We start from the raw sequence: 22,652 nt of genomic DNA, 5'->3' as shown, positions 1-22,652 counted from the left end.
TTCATTACATTTTTTATAACGTGCATTTAACTTGAGGTATATATTCAGAGTATATAAAAAATCGTAATGGAAATTCAAGAGTTTATTGTGTAAGAATAAATAAAAAGGAAATATAAAATAATTTACATACTGAAATTAAATATTTTCCATAATTTCATAATTCAGTCAAGAAACAGTATATAATTCATTACAGTACATAATTCATATTTCACATTTTTTAATTTGTATATAATTGCAATAATAATTGCAATAATATCATAAATTTTTCTATATGTTTTACAGTTTACAAAACATTTTTATAAAACGATTTTTGTCAGCAAGAATTTGATGAAAATCTATAAAAAATGGCTGTCTTTGAAATTCTTTGTGGATTTATTATATTTATTTTCGCCTTTTATTATTATCTATTGAAACCTCAAGAATATTGGAAAAATCTTGGGGTACCTGGACCCAAGCCAATACCAATTTTTGGCAATTTTTTCCGTTTAACATTCGCAAGTATGTCGATAGGTGATTTGATGACAAAATTTTATAAAGAATATAAACATGAGCCTGTGTTTGGATTATATATACGAAACGTGCGTGTTCTGGCTATAAATGATCCTGATTTAATCAAAACTGTTCTCATAAAGGATTTCTCAAAATTCGCCCATCGTGGACTTGCTCTGAATGAAGTGGTAAGTGTTTAATAATTTTTAATATTTGCTAAAACTTTGTATTTATTTTTCTATTTATTTTGTTATTTTGTTTCTTTATATTTATAAATTACATAATTATCCAAAAATACTGAAAAAAATAAACATTTATTTTTGAATTTTTTAATACAAAAAAAAAATTTTAATAAAGAAAGTTAGCGAAAGATAATAAAAGTTCATAGAACAAAATACATTTGATTAAATAAATTTTATATGAAATCAATATTATAATATTCTTATAAAGAAAAAAATTTATTATATTATAATATAATATAAACTTATTGTATTCTACAATAATACTATATAATGATATTATCTTTTTAAATTCCAGATAAATTTTTTAATTTCATGCATTTTTCATATTATCTCCAATCAATCTCTAAAATCTAATCAATTTAATTTTTAATTTAATAAAATCTATCACGTAAACTTAAGTAAACGCAATAGTTAATGATTAAATATGATTAAATAGAAGTAAACTGATAATCAATAAATGACAATACGTATAGAAGAATATATCGAACAAAAAATTTTATCCCACAATATTATCATATTATTCATATTGAAAATTTATAATACTTATTATAATAAATTTATAATAAGAAAAAAAAAAAACTCGTGTAAGAAAAAAAAAAAACTTTAACAAAAGACTCTAAAACATATATCATGTGCTAGAATTTAAGAAAAGCAATTATTCTTTTTACAAATATTTTTTTATTATAGACGGAGCCACTTTCTCAGCACTTGTTCGTTTTGGAACCAACAAGATGGCGGCCATTAAGAACGAAATTGTCCCCGATATTTACATCGGGCAAACTGAAAGACATGTTTTCCCTGATTATCGAGTGTTCTAATACCCTCGAGAATTATGTTGAACACTTGATATCGAAAAACAATCGTGTCGAAATACGAGACTTGGCTGCCAAATTCACCACTGACGTAATTGGCAGTTGCGGGTTTGGAATCGATATGAACGCTATGTCAGACGTTCAATGTAAATTTCGCAATATAGGAAGGGAATTTTTCGGTCCAAACTTTAAACAGATATTGAAGATTAGACTTAGAGAAAATTTACCAAGATTTTACACGTTTTTGGGTTACATATTGCCACGAGATGAAACTACTACTTTTTTCACGAACGTTGTCTTGGATATGATAAAATATAGGAGGAAAAACAATATCTATAGGCCGGACTTTATCAATACTCTTATGAATATTCAGAATCATCCTGAGAAGTTGAACATAGGTATGTGTTCGATTTTTGATAACATACAATTAAATTGAACTAATAGTAATTGATTTAACTTTTATGAGAATGAATTTCTTTTCAAAGAAATTTCTGCGACATAAAGATAATTGATAAAAAGATTAATTGATAAAATATAATAAAATATATATGATAGATATTTCTTAATTTTATTGCAATATGATTGCAAAATTAATTGCAATAAAAATTTATTTTTTAAAAGAAATTAAAATGTCAAGAAGTGCTTGATTTAATCAATGATGAAATAAAACGTCAAGAAGTAATTGATTTAATTCAATGATTGATCAAATTGCTCATCAAACAATAATATTGATTGATTGCAGATATATTATAGAATATGATAAATGTGATATAGATATCAAGCGATTGAGAAATGGAAATTTTAGTTATTGTCATGAATTTTTTTCAATCATAATTTAAAATAAAATACTCCAATATTTTTTTCGGTGAAATTAAAATGTAATTTAATCAAATTTTTATTCATGTTTTTTAGAATTAACGGAACCTTTGCTAGTTGCACAAGCATTCCTTTTCTTCGTGGCTGGCTTCGAAACCTCATCGTTAACTATAGCTACCGCCCTTTACGAATTAGCGCAAAATCAAGATATTCAAGATAAATTAAGAGATGAGATTACAGAACATCACAAATTGAACAATGGAGAATGGCAATACGAAAATATTAAAAACATGCCTTATTTAGATGCTGTGTTCAAAGGTATATTTTATTATTACTTACATTTAGATAAAAATTTTATAAATTTAAAACGATTGAAATGTGCAACATCTAAATCTAAATCTAAAAATCTTTTGATAAAATAAAAATAAGATCTAGAACGTGATAAAAAGATGATCCGGTTTTAAATTATATTTTTTCATATAAACATCGACAATAAATTTAAAATAGAATAAAAAAAAAATAACAAATATTCAAAATTTTAGAAAACTATAAATTTTCTATCTAATTATATTTTTAATTTTAGAGACTTTAAGAAAATACGTACCTTTAACAGTTATAATGAGACAAAGTTTGGAAGACTATACTTTTGAAAGCATAAAGTTAACTATTCCAAAGAATACGAGAATCTTTATTCCTATATATGCTATACATCGTGATCCTGATATCTATCCAAATCCCGAAGTGTTTGATATTAATCGATTTAGCAAGGAAGCAGAAGCGACAAGACATCCTATGCATTATTTACCTTTTGGCGATGGTCCAAGAAATTGCATTGGTATGTAAGAAAAAAAATCTACAATTAAAAATCTAAAATCTAAAAATAATTGACGTAATATATTCTATCAATTTAACTTTTATTAAATTAATATAATAAATGTTATTCAAGGATGTATTCAATAGAAAATTTTAATATTTAAAAGCGTATTTAGAAAATTTTAAAAAACTTTAAATGTATATTTTACAAAAATCAATAATAAGTATGATTTAAAGTCATATTGTTTTATGTTTTTATAGGTGCGCGTTTTGCAATTTTCCAAACCAAAATTGGATTGATAAAAATTCTTCGTAATTACAAAGTTGATGTTTGCAACGAAACACAGATTCCATTCATAAACGAACCACGCACGTTTACTCTAGCTCCCAAACACGACCTTATTTTAAAAATTACAAAAATAGAAAACTAATAAAATATGTATTTTTCTAGAAACTAAAATTTAAACTATTTAAACTAAATATATTATACGTATAGATAGGTCTTTGACATAAATATTATTATATTATTCTATTTTTATTTTTTTGAGGAAATATTCTTAAAAATTAGAGATTTCGAAATGTAGATTTATTTTAAGATTTAATAATCACTTATTCACGTATAATTATCATAGTATCAAATATTTTTATCTATGAACTGTTTCTTGTGATATTAATTTAAAATAAGTGATATTAATTTAAAAATAAATTTAATTCGATTTAGAGAAAGAATAAGTCAAAAATATTTTCGAAATAACGTGAAATTGATTAAAATTTAATAAAACCATGATTGATAATTTGAAAATTGTATTTTTTTTTGTTTATATATAATTATATATTTTTTTGTTTATAAATAAAAAAATGTATAAATTTATTTCAAAAATATTTATTTCTAAATTCTATAAATATCTATACTTAAAAATTATCTATTGTTAATTATAATTATTTGCAATAAATAATGAAATTGTCTGAATATTGCAAAGTGTTAACTTTTATTAGAACTTTGAATGTTAGTTTAAGATATTTATATTTATGTATAAACATTTATATCTAATATTTATAAAAAGAAAATGTTCTCTAAGATGAATATACGAAGTGAAATCATAAAGATGTATAAATAAACTCTTTGAGATAAATAAATATAAATTTTAAATAAAATTTAAAAAAAATGTAGAAATCCTTTTTTTTACTTAAATAATATTATCATTATACGGAATGCTATATTATACTATATGTACAAATTGATTCTTATAATTTTTATTGTCAAAATATGTTCAATAAGAAGATATATAAAAATATATTTTTTATATATTTTTTTAATATTTCGATTTTAATAGTTAAAAACTTTATTAATTATTAAGGAGAAAAAGAAATTTTATATTATATAAAAAAATAAAAATCTAATTTAATAAAAATATAGTATATTATATCATTTATTTCATTAATTTTTCATTAATTTTTTTCATGTCTATAGATAGATGGTAAAGTAATCTTGTATTTTATAATGTATTTTAATTTACTTTAAAAACATTAGATTGCATTTTTTAATGCCTTTTCAGAATTTTTACATATAATCAGAATTTTACATACAATCATAAAAATTCTTCACATTCTTCATCATTAAAAAATTCATCTAATTTAATTTGAATGTGAATTTATATATAGAACATAATAAATTATGCACATAGTAATTTTTTTTGCAAAGGAAAATTTTTTTGAGTGCATTAATTATAATAAATATAATAAATTAATTTCTAAATTTTTATCATTTTTAAATACATTTTCGTCCGGAAATCAATGGAATTTTATATCAATCAATGAATAGAATACAATAGAATACAATAGAATACAAAATCATTGTATTTTATGTAAATAAAATAGTAATCTCATAGTTAATGGTTTTAATTACATTTTTTGAATTGTTTGAATTTACTTAGAATGTATATAAACTTTTGTAATTGATTGTATGTATGTATATGTATATAGACAACTGATTATTTATTCTATGTGAGTGTTAATAACTAAGCCTTTATATTGTTCATTTGTTGAAGCAAGATTCAGTCGTGCAATAAGATTGCATAGAAATATAAAGAGATATCAAGAGATATCATATAAATAAAGATTAGTATTATTATTTCTAAAAAGAAGGTAAAATTTGTTAATAATTCAATTATTGTGTAAAAAAAGCTCATTTTACAGTGTAATGTACGAAAATTGTATTGAATATTTATTTTTAAAAATTAATAAATTAAAAAAATCATATTATATATTATATAATAAGTGAATATCGATATAACAAAAAAAAAATTCGAACTAATAATGAAAACTTAATATAAATAAGATTAATTTTATGAAATTTATATTTGTAGCAAAATTTTTTTTATAAATGCATAATAATTAAAGTTTAAGGTATTTAAAGATAAGTATCGATACCGATACTTAAAGAATAAATAATTATTTTAAATTATAATATTTATTTTTATTATGTTTAAACAGAGTTTATGAATTTTTTAAATGAAAAATTAAATTCTTAATGTTTCTAATTAATGAAAAATACACGAACATTTTGCTAAAAAGAAATTATTTCAAATATTATAAAAAGTTAAAAAAAATAATGCAATTTTTTACGATATATTATTAAAGCGTATCTTAAATTCCAAAAATTCCATTACTCATGATGTTTGAATAAATATTATCCATATTTCGCAGCAAATAACAAATTATAATAATTTGTTCGAATTTGTGATTCACCAAATACTAAAAAATGTTCGTCAATCTGGAAACACTTTGTGGATTCGTAATAGTGCTTATTGCGTTTTATTATTATTTAACGGCTAACAACAATTTCTGGAAAAATCGTGGCATACCTGGACCAAAACCCACCATTGGTTTCGGAAATATGCGGGCAGTAATGTTTGGAAAGGAATCGTTTCCAGAATTTCTTACTACTATATACAATGAATATAAGGACGAACAGATGATTGGAATATTTTTTAGAAAAAGGCCTGTCTTGGTTCTCAAAGATTTTGATCTCATCAAAGATGTTATGATTAAAGATTTTTCCAAATTCGCGAATCGAGGATTTTTAAAAACGAATCCAGTAAGTATATATATATATGTAGCGTGAAAGAAATTTTATATCTTGCATTCAAATAATTTCAATAAATAAACATTTTTTTTACATTCAATTCATATTGGAATAAAATAAAAAATTGAAAATGAATGAATTTTTAATGGATCTTATATAATTGAAATTGAACGAGAGTTATTTTCGTTGCATTTCGTTTTTAATTTATTATTAATAATAAGAAAAGTAAATATAATCGATATATTGTACGATCTTTCAACGAATACAGAAAGTTCCATTGACTAACCACCTTTTCGCTCTGGAAGTGAAAAGATGGCGGCCGCTGAGGAACCATCTCTCCCCAGTATTTACATCGGGCAAATTGAAAGCAACATTCGTACAAATTCTTAACTGTTCCAACGATCTTGTGACTTATATAGACACGTTGTTGAAGATAGAAGAGTCTATAAATATACGCGAAGTTGCCGCTAAATTCACCACCGATGTAATCGGAAGCTGCGTCTTTGGGATCGAGATGAATTCATTGTCGGAGAAAGAGAGTGAATTCCGTCGAATTGGTAGAAACATTTTTGCCACTAATCTTACAAATATATTAAAGATTAGATTGCTACAAAGCATGCCGCTCCTGCATTCTTTGCTCTGTAATATATTATCCGACGAAGAAACGGAAATGTTTATGAGAATTACCAAAGAGACAATCGAATATAGAGAGAAGAACAACATTGTCAGACCGGATTTTATGAATATACTTCTGGAGCTTAGGAAACATCCTGAAAAAATTGCTGATATTGGTTAGTATAAAAAATTGTTAATAAATTTGTGAAACAATAATAAATTAGGATTACAATTCTACGAATAAAAATAAATGGAGACATAAATTAAAATTGATTAAATTTTGCGTCGATGAGACAAAGATAATATAATCCTTGTTGGATGAAACTGCCATATATGCAGAAAAATATATATATATTGAAGATCAAATATTTAATATTATTTTTTCGATATCATACTTATTTATTAAAATCTTTGAAATTTTTATCGAATTTATTTATTTTCCCATTCTTATATAGAATTAACGGATGATCTGTTAGCCGCACAAGCATATATTTTCTTTGCGGCTGGTTTCGAGACCTCTTCGACAACAATATCCAATGCTCTGTACGAATTAGCTTTGAATCACGATATTCAAGACAAATTGCGACAAGAAATTAAGGAATTCGAGGCAAAAAATGACGGAGAGTGGAGGTATGAAACCATTAAGGAGATGCAATACCTGGGAAAAATATTTCATGGTGAGTGCTATGATATTTTTCTTCAAAATTCATCATATTTAAATTTTTGATTTGTTATTTTACAGATTAATTAGTATTTAAATTTATTTTAAGAATATAGTTTCTTAATTAGTTTATTTTTTTTTTCTAACTTTTAAAATGTTAATCGTTAATTATCATAATAGTATAATTTATTCTCATTTTATTTACAGAAACGCTAAGAAAGTATCCAGCATTGCCATTTTTGAGCAGAGAATCAATGATCGACGATTATACGTTTCGAAATACTAAATTAACGATTTCCAAAGGTACATTGGTCTGGATACCCGTTTTTCCCATTCATCACGATCCAAATATTTATCCAGACCCAGAAAAGTTTGATCCTGAAAAATTTACCGAGGATAAGATAAAAGAAAGGAATCTCATGCACTACTTCCCTTTTGGACACGGACCAAGAAACTGTATAGGCACGTATAATACAAATTTAAAATTAAATCAACTTTTAAATAACGATGAACTTATAAAATTATTACATATATATATATATATATATTATTGAAAAGCGAAACATATTCCTCTTTATTTTATTTAAGTTTAACTAATTTATTTCAGGTGCACGTTTTGCGATCTATCAAACAAAAATTGGTCTGATAAAAATCCTCCGTAATTACAAGGTTGATATTTGCTCTAAAACATTAATTCCTTATAAATATGATCCATTTTCGTTTATCTTAGTACCGTTAGATGGTTTATATTTGAAAATGACTAAAATATAAGATTGAATATTTACTATTAATTAAATATTTATATTTAATTATGTGCACAATTTAATTGTACTTAGGAAAAAATTGCATGGTACTTAATTAAATTGTGCATAAATACTTGTTGTGCATAAATAATTATAAAATTTAATGCATACCTTGTATGCAAAAACAAAACAATCATTTATACATTTGTCATTATATTTATCAATAATATTATCGCAATAAAACATTGTTAATATAACATAAAAAGTTAAACGATTTTGTTACGAAAATAAATAAAATAATAAGCGTCATTGCATTGATAATTAATAATTTTATAGAATTAGTCTAAAAAAAAATTTATCGTAAATAATATATTATATCAAGAATGTATAATAATGCATAAAATATTAATATATAAATAATATATTTTTTTCGAACAATAGAAATTTTATATTTTCGCAAATTTAATAAATAAGCTCATTATCAATTATGATATTAGATTATGACTTAATAAAGCTTCAAACGATATTTTCGTATATCAATTTTTGTATTTGTTTTCGCTTTTAAAAACGAATTTCTAAATTTATCTTTTTAAACTATATATCAAATTAATATATCAATATTTTGTATATTATATGTACAAGATAGATAATAGAATATGATAATCATAAATTTAATTCGCTCACACTTTAACATAAATTAATAAACAATAAATGTTATTGTGAGAAAAAAATAAAAAAGAATACCGATATTTTATATTTTGTTGTTTAAAGAAAAGCGAAGAAGAATAGTAAAGAAATTCGTATAAATGAAATTCCTTTTCATTTTCTTTTCAAGAAAATTTTAATTATTCGCAATTTTTATCTTACGATTAAAACGAGTTTTCGACAATTATGCAAATTGTTTGAATAAAAAATATCGGCGATATCGCATTCATAATTTATAAATACATGATAATTAATTTTTCATGATTAATTTTAATATTCATGATTGATCATTTAATAATGATAATTATTAAAATATTTAAATTAGAAGAAGTGTCAAATTGAATTTTATTATCTTTTATTAAAGACACAATCTAATAATTTCACTATTCAAACAATGCATAGATATTCAAATGAAATATTTTTAAACTTGTATTCGCAATAATTCGCTATTGCTCATAACTACTCATAAATAGATCAATTTTTGAAGATATATCATCTTCTGAGCGAATATCTTTTTTTACTTAATTTAAATATTTATTTTTTGCTGTTTATTGATTTGTTATTGGCTATAATTGTGGATGTAATATTATAATTTATAAATTGGGAAATAAAATTAAAAAATACCCGAATTGTAATTTCGTAGAATAAATTTGGATATTAAAAAAAAAAAAAAATTATCCAATACCAAAAGAAAATTTTTATAAATTTTTAGATTGGACACATTTTTTGTCAGTAAAATAAATTTTCTTTTATTAATATTAATTATAAAGATTTTAATGTGATGAATGAACTTAAAAAAATGTAATTTAATTAACTTAAATAAACATTCAATATTATTTACGCAATTTAATTAATACGCATATAAATATGGATATAAAAACTGCAATTAATCGATCAGCTGTATATTTACGTCAATTGTTGCTAATAACACATTTTTATAATATTTGTTAAGAATTAATAATATGTCATAATGTAACCTTAACTTTTTTCAGAAGAAAAAAAAAAACATTTTTTAAATTGCAATGTCGCAACTATATCAATTCAAAATAGATCAATTTTTATTTTTATTACATTTTTATTACATGTTTTAAAAATCACATGATTTCGCTGATTTTTACTCTGCGTATTTCACAGCATTAACTAAATTAGCATTGTTTGATAAATTTTAACTTTTTTTCGATTTTATAATCTTTAATAATCATTTCTTAATATATTGAATATAAATCTGCAAACCATTCTTTCCAGAATATATACTTTTTATCAAAATTAATTTTAAAAAACATAATATAACATAAAAAACATAACAGAATCTAGAAAAAAATTAAACTATATTATGCTTAGATAATTATAGAGCAGATTTTTTTTATTAAGAAAAGCATCAAAGGAAATTACCAAATCATTTTTGTTTTCAATATACAAGTTATTAATATATTTGTGGACATTTGGAAAACGTCCTAAAAGCCAAAATAAATACAGAAGTTGATACATAAATACGCTGTAGTATGACATACCATTCTCTTCATCTAACACAAATTAATTTGCTTATAATTTAATAAACTTCTGTCTTTGTTTTGACAGAAAATTAACTTTTTAAAATGTTTTTTTTTCGAATAAAATATAACGAAATATATCAATATCTTGTATAAAAAAATTTAAATATTTTTTTTGAAAAATAATATAAATCTCTAAAGGTGTTAATAACTTATTATTTTTTTTTATAAAAAATGATTAGAATCGAATGTTATATTTGAAAGCGTTACATTATTGAAATAAATTTGATCTTTGCACATTCATTTACAAAAAACTGTAGAAAGAAAGGGAGAGAGAGAAAGAGAAGAAATTATTTTCTCCTTGAAATTAATTACAACTTTTATACGAAATATTTTTTTATATAATTTCGAATATTTTTTTTTTTTTTAAATTTGTCTCATATACAATGTGAAAGATCAATAACATTACTACAAAATTACAAATTTCAATTAAATTCACCATGAATTGAAAAAGAAACGCCATGGATATATGCAAAATTCAACAAATAAAAATGAAAATGCGAGATTAGATCTAAAATAAAGAAGATAATATCGATAAATATTATTATATTATTTTTTTATTTATTATATTTATATTATGTAGCAAAAAATCTGCGTAAGCATATGTAATTCTTGTACATGTATATATGTGTCTGTGTAATTATACGTAATTATCTAACAGATGTTATAAATCTGATAAATTGTTTGACAAATCTGCAGTGAATGTTGAACCGCCTTGGGTGTAATATTAGGATAGGGAATTTATACCAATACGCCGAGCAGTACAAAAAGTAAATATTAAATAATTGCAATTCAGATATTACATTCAATTAAAATTTAGCAATTATTTATATTCAATTCGAGTACATTCCATTTTTAATTCTTAATATCGGATGTTATTTACGTCGGATATTCGGGCGTAGTCAAATTTATGATAGTAAAATAGTTTATTAAGTGAAAATTGAATTGTGAATTTTTAATTTAGATATAAGTTTCAATAGTTCAATATAAGTTCAATATAAGTTTAAAGTGTATTATAAATTTTGATATGTATTATAAATTGTATTATAAATTTAAAAAAAAAATGTATCGCATAAATTTGAAAATTATATATTAAAATTAAACATCAAATAGTTCTTTATAAAAATATATAGAAATATAAAATTATGAAATAATGTTATTTTATATTTTTTTCTTTTTTTTTATAAGAAATTAGCCAACAAATAATTTTTGAATTCATTTCATGATTAATATTATTTCGTAATGTAATTATTTCGTTGTATCGTTTTTAGTTTTGCGAGTTTTTGAAAAAAAAAATTTTTTTTTCGTGCATTATCCATTTTATTATGTTAAATTAAATTTTAATAATTATTTAATTAAGAATTATTGTATTTTTCAGTTCACTGCAGATTAATGTTTAATTTCAAATTTAAAAAATGATCGCCAATTTGGAAATTTTCTGTGGCATAATAGTAGTACTCATTGCGTTCTATTATTATATAACGGCTCGAAACAATTTTTGGAAAATTCGTGGTATACCTGGACCAGAGCCTCTACCTGGATTCGGCAATGTCTTGATGATAGTTTTAGGGAAGGAAGCGCCTTATCAATTTTTAAAGAGGGTGTACAATGAATATAAAAACGAAGCTTTGATCGGAGTATTTATGAAAACATATCCTGCCTTGATTGTCAAAGATCCCGATCTTATCAAGGATATCATGATTAAAGATTTTTGCAAGTTTCCTAATAGAGGATTTCCAAAAAGTGATCCAGTTAGTATGAACACGAATAAATATTTATAATTTATTTGTTTATTAATTGCATATTTTCATTTTTCTACATTTTTCGTTTAAAAAAAAGTTTGTTTTTTATAAATTCATCGAATTATCAAATTTTGATATTTCATTTTTAAAACAAATTTTTAAAACAACATTTTTAAAAAAAATTTATTTATCAAATAAATAATAGAAGAATAAATAGTGATTTCAATTCCTTATGGAATATAAATGAAAAGTCTTTCGTGTAATTTCGTATACATATTTTTAGACAATAATTAGAAATATAATTTGATTAACTTTTTGAAATACAAATCCTATATTAATTCTTTAAATATTTTCTATTATATCTATTTCTCTTAACGTGTATTATTCTAAATTTTAAATTTCTCGTTTATATTCGTAATAGGTAGATCCACTGAGCCAGCATCTCTTCTTAGTGGAGGCAGAGAAATGGCGGCCATTAAGAACCCAACTATCTCCAGTGTTCTCAACGGGTAAACTGAAAGGAACATTCGCTCAAATTCTTGATTGTTCCAATCATTTTGTGACTTATATGGACAAATTGGTGAAAATGGGAGAGCCGATCGACGTGCGAGAAGTTACCGCCAAATTTACCACGGACGTAATTGGAAGTTGCGTGTTCGGCATCAAGATGAACTCGTTGTCGGAAAAGGAGAGCGAATTTCGTCGATTCGGAAGACAAATTTTTGCTACGAATTTCTTAAAGATGTTGAGACTCAGGATAAAACAATTCTTGCCGATGCTTCACTATTTACTCGTTCGTATATTACCAGCGGATCAAGAAACGAAAATAATGTTGAAGTTAACTAAAGACACGTTTAAATTTAGAGAGACGCACAATATTGTCAGACCGGATTTCATGAATATACTTATGGATCTCAAGAAACATCCTGAAAAGGTTCCTACTCTTGGTTAGTATTTTTAAAATTGATAAATCTTTACACACGAATGAATGTACGAACAATTGGTAAGCGCAATTGATGCTACAAATTACTACGTTCTAGATTGAAACTTTTAATGGAAAAGTACTGTTTATAACTTTTTTTATAATTTTTGAGCTTCATCATTCAATTATTTCTTCAGAATTATAATTCTTCTTATATTATTAGAATAGAATTAGCATTTGGAAAAAATGATTGGACAAATACTCAAAATACGTTTAACAATTTTTTAACATAATATTCAGTACTTCTAATATCCATTTTTCCTATCCTTATTAGATTTGACAGATGGTTTGTTAGCCGCGCAAGCATTCATTTTCTTTGCTGCTGGTTTTGAGACCTCCTCGACGACAGTAGCTAATACCCTTTATGAATTAGCTTTGAATCCTGATATCCAAGAAAAATTGCGACAAGAAATTAAGGAATTTGAGGCGAATAACAATGGAGAGTGGAAATACGAAACTATACAAGAAATGAAATATTTAGATAAAACATTTAAAGGTAGGTAATTAACTTGGAATTAAATATAAAACGATAATTATATTCAGTATTTAGAAATTTCTTGTATTTAGATGTAAAAATTTCATCTAGATACAATATTTTTTGTTTCAATATTTTCTGCAAAAAATGGCATAACACAAAAGTCATATGATTTTATGAGAAATCTATACTTCCATTCTTATAAGAATTACATTACAATTCAAAATTGAAATTTTATTTTAAAACATTTTTAAACATTCGACTTCAGATGTTCAAAAATTTTAAAAATAATTTCTCGTACTAAAAAATAAGATAAAATCAGGAATAAAAAAAAAGAAAAAATTGTGTTCTCAATTTCTTCTATTTTTTTAATTATTGGAATAAATGGATAACGAAAATATTTCTAAGTAAATCTCCATGTACGAAAAAATGTAGGAATTGAAGTAATATAGTGATCTTCAAACTTAATGAAATAAAGGCTTATTTCCATGATCCAATCATTAAATCTTTATAGCTAATCGCCATTATCATTTATACATCTATTCAACGTTATGTTGATCATGTATATTAAAAATTGTAGAAAACAAATTTCACATAACGTTGAAAAGCAAACTACATTGTGTTTCTTGCTGTTTTAATTATCCTACGTTTCGTTCATGCTAAAAAATATATCTCCATTAATTTTCAATTGTCAATAATTAAAATTAGAAATTTATTCATTGTTTCATTTTGCTGCGTTCATTTAAATGTTTATGATAATATGTATGTCATATTTTAAGGTCAAAACGCATTAAAGACATTCCATTATCTATATTATCTTCATAGTAACTTCATTTTTATTTGATTTACAGAAACGCTAAGAAAGTATCCAGTATTGCCATATTTGAGCAGAAGGGCAGTCGAGGATTATACTTTCGAAGGCACTAAAGTATCGATTCCCAAAGACACATTGATCTGTATACCAATTTATCCTATTCACCACGATTCAAGTATCTATCCAAATCCAGGAAAGTTCGATCCTGAAAGATTTTCGGAGGATGAGGTAAAGAAAAGGCATTCCATGCATTATTTCCCTTTTGGACACGGACCTAGAAATTGTATCGGTATGTATCGATTTTAATAGAGACATATTGTACATTGTACACAAATTTTGTAGATATTTGCATTTTTTTTACATAATTAAAATTACATAAAATTATATTTTTAATAATAGTAAAAGAAAATTAATTAAAATTCTGATAGAGAAACTTTAAAAATAAATATAAGATACATGTTTAAGAAATTTTTCATAATTAAAAAAAATTAGAGTGCATGCATTTATAAAATTATATTTTATTATATTTAAATATATATTTAATAAATATTATTTGACATTTAAATTAATTTGTATATATTTCGTTCCAGGTTTGCGATTTGCGACTTACCAATCAAAAATTGGACTAATTAAAATCCTTTCTAATTACAAAATTGATATTTGTGATAAAACAGTAATTCCTTATAAATATAATCCATTTTCATTCATTTCGTTACCATTAGGTGGTATATTCTTAAAGATAACCAAATTAGAGAATTGATACAATGTTCCTTTAAATTGATAGAATTGTTTAATGTTACGATATACATATTGTATATTATAAACATTATAAACATATTATATATATTTATGATATATATATTATATATATATATAATTATTGAGATATATGTAATTATTACAGTCATTGTTAATTGTGTTATAATGATATTTTGGCAAGGTTAAGATGATAAAATTGGCAAGCATTATTTTTTTTCTTCTTCTTTTAATTTTTAAATTTCTTTCTCTTCCTATAACATATTCCTACAAATAACACATAATATGTAAATTTTATAAAATAGATATTTATTTAATACGAGAGAAATCTAATAATGGTTAAATAATAAAATTATACAATATAGTTATAAGTGTCAAAAAATTTAATAAGTGATTTTTCAAACTAGAATCAAAAAACAAAAATTTGAAATGAATCAGATATTTCAAACTCGAAATACTAAGTGATGAAAGAAGAAATGGATTGTTAAAATTTAATCGGAAAATTTTATTATTTAACCGTTATTAGATTTCTCTCATATTAAATAAATATAAAAAAATGTTTAATAATTAGAAAAATAGTATGTACATTTGAATCTAAATATTTTAAAAAAAGATTGTACGTATCTAGAAAAGAAAATTTTATATTATTATATTTATTTAACATTTAGTATATTTTATATTTAATATATTCATTTTTTTTCTTTTTTTTTTTGATACATAAATCTAAAATCTAATTTAAAACATATAAATACTACTATTACTATATTATTACATGCTATTTTATTATATATATTATGTAATTTATAAATACATATATGTAATTACTTTGTATACGTGTCTGATTTTTTTCTTATACTTTTTTAATAAAACATTAATTAATCTATGTTTATATAATATTTTTCTTTATTAAGGTAATTAAGACGATATTTATAAACATTTATTATCATTCATCAGATTATTTTCTTAGTATATATTTATGAATAATTTTTTTTTCATGCAAACGTAACTGCTTGATTATAATATACGTTTTATGCAATTGCAATTTATTAATAGCATTTATGTTGCTACTTATATTCAAATTCGAAATAAAATCACATCTCTCAAATGTCTCTTTCTTAACATTATATTTAGATAAATATTTGCTATAAATATTTTTATGCACAAGTGTTTATCTTTTTCGCGATTGGTTTTGAAATTTTCTTAATCAATATCTTGTATGAATTAGCTTAAATCAAGATATACTAAGATATACTTAAAGAAATTAAAAGAAAAAATAAAGAAGATATGATACTATAAGATAAATGATATACTTGAACAAAATATTTAAAGATAAGAATCATATTATTCCATTGTAAAAAAAAAAGAAAATTAATATTAAATCTTTTAATATTAATTTAAAATTAATTTTTTAAAATATTATGATAAATATAGGATAAATATAGGTTAATAATATTCGTGGGATATTTTTAAAAGCAATTTTAGAAGCCAAAGTAAACATAAAAATATCGATTGAGCCATATTTATTAAGTTATAAGTAGTTTAAGTTTGCGTTAGATGGAGCGAGATATTAGAGTAAGAATATTATTTTTGTTACATCGTTGCATCACATCGTCGCGCTTCATGTCATTCTATTTCTATTTCGCTTCATCTAAAACTTTGCTAATAACTTAATAAATAAACTTTAATATATTTTTATTTACCAATTTTTATGTTTGTTTTGGTTTCTAGAATCGATCCTTTAAAGAGAAATTGAATACATTATTTTCTATATAGAAATATTAAGAAAATATTTATTTCTAATTAACTGCATTTTTCAAAATATGAAATTATCATTGTCAAAGAAAATGAATTTATGGATATCTGCATGCTATTCACGATAATCGAAATATCTACTCTGATTCAATGAAATTTGATCTCGAAAGATTTACAGAGGAGAATATGAAAACAAGAAATTCCATGATATTTTTTAATTTTTGATGATCCAAAAAATTACATAGTATGAATAAAATAATTCAACACTCTTTTAAGCTCCAGGCAGTATAATTTAAAATTAAAATAATTGAATAGAAAACTTTCTAGTAATTATTTTTTTTATATATAATTTTTTTATATAAATTTTATTTTCTTTTTTATATAATTGTTAAATAAACTGTAACTCAAAAACAATTTAAACTCAGTTAAGAATTGCTTTTTGATTAAATTATTAAAAAATTATTAAAAATCCATTCCATTTCAATTTAATAATTTCATTTTCAATATCGTAATACTGGATTGAACTTTTTTTTTCTTTTTTTTTTTTTTTAAATCATTATCATCTTATATTATTTGTTTCAGGCATTCGTAAATTATCAAATGAAAATTGGATTAATAATGATACTGCATAATTATACAGTTCATCTTTAAAAAAACAAAAAATCCATGAGATTGACCCATGAAAAATCCATTTTCATTCATAATGTGCCCGAAAGATGGATTATACTTAAAAATAACTAAAGACAAGAAATAACGAAAAAATTTAAATTAAAAAATGATTGAGATTCTCTTTTCTTCTATTCTGTACTTGTTATTTATCTGTTACCTGTTACTCTATTATTCTGTTATTCAATTATTCTGAAAAATGTTAATTTATTTTATAAATGATTTTTTCAAATATTTTAATTGACAAATTTTGAAATATTAAAAATAATAAATTGAGGATTATTTCTTAAATATCAAGTTACATTTTTTTTCCATTTTTTTATATATTGTATTGACAAGAAACAATAATAAATAAATTAAAGAGAAATAAAAAAAATTTTTTTAAATTTTTTTGAATATTTGTACATCTGTTTTTGTTAAGCGGAAATAAATGCTTAATACGGAACAAGGATTAATTTAAATTGATATTTACAATGTAGACACCCATTTAATTTAATCATTTATCTTTTTTATTACATCATCATTCTCTAAAACAAGAGTAATCTCGTGATATTTATTCTGTAGTATCAGTTGACGTTCGACCGTGATACATAATAAATCTCAGGCAGAAATTTTTCTTTTATCTCACAAAGACTGGACAATTTGTAATAATTTTGTTTCAATAGATCAGTGCATATAAGTGCGTAAAGAATTAGTTTTTATGTCCTTATATAATCCTTATATTTCAAACATTTGTGCAGCAAATAATTACTTTTTTATATTTTTCATAAATAACTATTCAAAAAATTTAACATGTTATTTATAATATGCAACTGAATAATTAAAAAAAAGAATAATTAAAAAAAAATTATTAACAATTATTAACAATTGAAAAATTAATCATGCATTTTTCCAAGAAATTCTACAAAAATTATTATTATCTTTAGATAATAGATTTTATCTATTTAAATATATATATTAAATATATATATTTATATTATATTTAAATATATATTTATATTAAATATATTATATTATAATATATATATATATATTTTATATTAAATATATATTAATTATATTATATTTAAATATATATATTATATCACTTTTCTAGTTTACAATATTATATTACAATATTATTTCAATATCGAAACTAAGTTTCAAATAAAAAAAAAAGGAAAAATATAATAATTAAATCTATCGTCAGATGACAAAATCTAATTATCCATTTTTTCGTAAAAATTGAAATATAATTCCTTTTCAAAATGATATTTATTTATTATTTATTATTTTTTGATAAATAATTTAATAATACTTAATAAATATTTAATAAATATTTATTGAATCTATCTATCTTCTTCTAATATTTAGTTTGCCGATATGATAATATATTTAATCTAATTAATATATAAATTATTATATTATAAATAATTATATAAGAAATACAAAATAATAATTCTTATCACATTTTTTTATATTAATCATAACCAATATACTTACAGTAATGATATATTTGTAATATGAAATATCATATTTAAAATATCTATATAATATAATTTAATACGAAAATTATTTTATATATATAATTATTTATTAGTGTTAGAAAAAATAAGTTACACAATAGGGATAAGATAAGATATAAGTTATGATATATAAGATATATGAATATTATATTTCATAATTATTCAGTAGTATTTAAATATATAAATTTCACTTTTGCTTTCTTTGATTTTTATTTCGAATATTTCGATCATTATATATATGATACTATTTAACTCATCCAGAATTTTTTCAAAATTTTTGAAAACTTGAAAAAATTTGAGATGATCAAAATGAAAAAATATTACGATATTTATAAAAAGAAAGGATTAAATTCGTCAAATAATATACCAATCAAAATAATTAAAACTTTATTTATTTTAAATAATAAACAATTTGATGATAAAATGTTCTAGTAATATAACACAGCAATTACGTTCTTCATAGATACCAATTGTTCAATGTCACTGAAAATTGACTTCATTGCTACTTCATTTATTTCTTAAACGTCTCAACGATCATTGAAGATATTTCATTTTTGAAGTGAAATTAAAATTTATTTTGATTTCCTCCATAAAAAACCGATAGTTATATTACATATCGGAAAAAGTTATGAAGAAGTGACGATATATTTCATTGTAATTCATCGAACGAAGAAAAAATTTAAAATAAACGATATCGATAAATTTTATAATGTGGTTCAAGGACAATCCTCTATTAATAAAAATGATTATCAGATACTTATATCATCAATTGTTTTTTAGATATTTATCCAATGTATTATGTTGATATTTATTACAATTTAAATTTATTATTCCAACTTTTTTTTGATATACATGATCCAATCACGAACTTAATACGAATTAATACAGAATTTTCAAATATATATATATATTATAATAAAAAGTTATATAAAAAGCTAGCATAAACGTACTTTAATTAATAAAATTTTATTTACACAGGATATTTGAAACATGGATTTTTTCCAAATTTTTTGCGCCATTTGCATAATGCTTCTTGCCATCTATTACTATTATACTTCAATTTACAACTATTGGAAAGTTCGTGGAATACCTGGACCAGAACCAACTATCATCACTGGCAATTTTATGGAAGTTTTCCTCAAAAAAATATCGATAAACGATAAATTGAAATTTTTATACAATAAATACAAGAATGAGCCAATGTTCGGAATATTCGAAGGATCCTCGCCTATTCTTGTTCTTAATGATTTAGATCTGATCAAAGATGTTCTCATCAAGGATTTTTCTATATTTTCTAACCGAGGTTTTCGCATATTTCCAAAGGTATTATATTATATTGAAATTTTTCATCACATAATTCATAATTTTTCATTGATTTTTCATAATTCTCTGCTTTTATCTAGCAATTACATTATTATTGCATATGTATTATTGCTTATTCACGAGAATGTTCGAATAACTTGTAAAAAAGGCATAATTAAAGTAAGCTATTTGATCACGAAGTTAATATATTTTAAACGATTAAACGATTGATTGTAACAGTTATCTTATCATTTTATTTGTTGAAAAATATATTTTTCATTAAACAATTAATTTTTGAGAAAAAGAATCTTTTATTTTTCTAAGGCGGAACCATTGGGAGAGCATCTGTTCGCTTTGGAGACTGAAAGATGGCGGCCGATGAGAGCGAAACTCTCACCGATATTCACCTCTGGCAAGCTAAAGGAGATGTTCCCACTTATCATAGAATGCTCTAAAAATATGGAGCCATATTTAGACAAAATAGCAGAGAGGGGGAAATATATAGAATGCCGTGATCTGGCTGCGAAATTTACAACTGACGTGATCGGTAGCTGCGCTTTTGGGATCGACATGAATTCTATATCGGACAAGGACAGCGAATTTCGTATAATCGGCAGAAAATTATTCACACCCACCTTTAAAACAATAGTCAGGGATGTCTGCAGGCAATTTTTGCCAGAATTGTATGATGTAATTGGTCACAAGCTCCAAGTGGAAGAAGTAAATGAATTTTTGATGAATTTAATCAAGGACACGATTAATTACAGAAAAGAGAATAAAATAGTTAGACCCGATTTTGTTAATACATTGATAGAGCTTAAAGATCATCCAGAGAAATTAGAGAGTATAAGTATGTCGTTTAAAATCAATTTTTTTTTTAAATAATTAAAAATAAATTTGATACAATATTATCAATGATTTTCAATGAATTTCAATCTATTTTTTTTTTTTTTTTTTTTTACAGAACTGACAGATTCCATGATTGCTTCGCAAGCTTTTGTCTTCTTTGTTGCTGGTTTCGAAACTTCTTCATCTACGATATCTCATGCTCTTTACGAATTGGCTCAGAATCAGGAAATCCAAGATAAGCTACGTGAAGAAATCAGAGAAGTTTATGAAAAACATGGAGAATTGACGTATGATGTAATTAAAAACATGAAATATTTGGACAAGATTTTCAAAGGTAAAGAAAATTACATAAAATTAGATTCTTTTTATTAAATTAATTATTAAATTATCGTTGTAGAAAACATTTCATTTCATTATAAGTACATTTTTCTAACAAAATACTCATTCTTTCATGAATAGAAACTTTAAGGAAGTATCCAATAATGGCAATGCTAACCAGGGAAGCAGAGGAAAATTATACATTTAAGGGCACTAAAGTTACTATCGAAAAAGGTATAAAAGTGTGGATACTGCCATATGGAATTCAAAATGATCCAAATATATATCCAAATCCTGATATTTTCGATCCCGAAAGATTCAGTGAAGAAGCTGTAGCTGCCAGGCATCCTATGAGTTATTTACCTTTTGGCGATGGACCAAGAAATTGCATTGGTACGAAAATAAGATAATAAACCGATATTAATCCCCAGAATTATTTTTCTAATTTTTAATTATCATTTTTAGGTGCACGTTTTGCACAATTTCAAAGCAAAATTGGTATTATAACAATTGTCCGTAATTATAAAATTGATGTTTGCGAGCAAACTAAAATTCCATATGAAAGTGATCCATTTCAATTTTTGTTAGCACTGAAAGGAGGTATCAACCTAAAAATAAATAAAATATAAAATTAATATAAGTATTATGCATGTATATATTAACAGTAAAAGTTATTCAATATATATTATATTAACTAAAGCTTATAAAGTTTAAAAGATAATTTTGAGATTAAAACTTATAAAAATGTTTCAGTATTACATACAAATTTTTAAGTATATTATATAATTATTGTTACAACAAGAATCAGCACTATAATTATTAAACTAATTGAAATAATCATTAAATTAAATTAAATTAAATTCAAATTTAAGTAATTATAGTGATTTTTTTATTCATATCACTAAAAGTATATAATTATTTTTAAAATAAGATTAATATTAAAAATATAGTATAAGTATT

General features: G+C 22.9%; 2 protein-coding genes across 2 annotated transcripts; both read left to right on the top strand.

Moving 5' to 3' along the window:
• Positions 1 to 284: 284 nt before the first annotated feature.
• On the top strand, positions 285 to 15,512 carry LOC122712121. The gene is made up of 15 exons (XM_043931497.1): positions 285 to 677; positions 1,419 to 1,941; positions 2,456 to 2,677; positions 2,943 to 3,194; positions 3,434 to 3,597; positions 5,931 to 6,269; positions 6,526 to 7,048; positions 7,328 to 7,549; positions 7,741 to 7,995; positions 8,141 to 8,298; positions 11,944 to 12,282; positions 12,695 to 13,220; positions 13,530 to 13,751; positions 14,582 to 14,833; positions 15,135 to 15,512. Exons 1-15 carry the CDS (start codon positions 345 to 347, stop codon positions 15,302 to 15,304), a joined length of 4,500 nt encoding a protein of 1,499 aa, XP_043787432.1. The 5' UTR covers positions 285 to 344; the 3' UTR covers positions 15,305 to 15,512.
• Positions 15,513 to 18,282: 2,770 nt separating this feature from the next.
• LOC122712186 (probable cytochrome P450 6a14) lies at positions 18,283 to 22,391 on the top strand. Its single transcript, XM_043931616.1, has 6 exons — positions 18,283 to 18,397; positions 20,202 to 20,546; positions 20,850 to 21,375; positions 21,490 to 21,708; positions 21,834 to 22,085; positions 22,158 to 22,391. Exons 2-6 carry the CDS (start codon positions 20,214 to 20,216, stop codon positions 22,319 to 22,321), a joined length of 1,494 nt encoding a protein of 497 aa, XP_043787551.1. The 5' UTR covers positions 18,283 to 18,397; positions 20,202 to 20,213; the 3' UTR covers positions 22,322 to 22,391.
• The last annotated feature ends 261 nt before the right edge of the window (positions 22,392 to 22,652 follow it).

The sequence above is a fragment of the Apis laboriosa genome, unplaced genomic scaffold (genome assembly GCF_014066325.1).
Source record: "Apis laboriosa isolate Shangri-la unplaced genomic scaffold, ASM1406632v1 scaffold19_cov150, whole genome shotgun sequence".
Lineage (NCBI taxonomy): Eukaryota > Metazoa > Arthropoda > Insecta > Hymenoptera > Apidae > Apis > Apis laboriosa.
The sequence above is the reverse complement of the archived record's forward strand: the minus strand, read 5'-3'. Positions and strand labels throughout refer to the sequence as shown.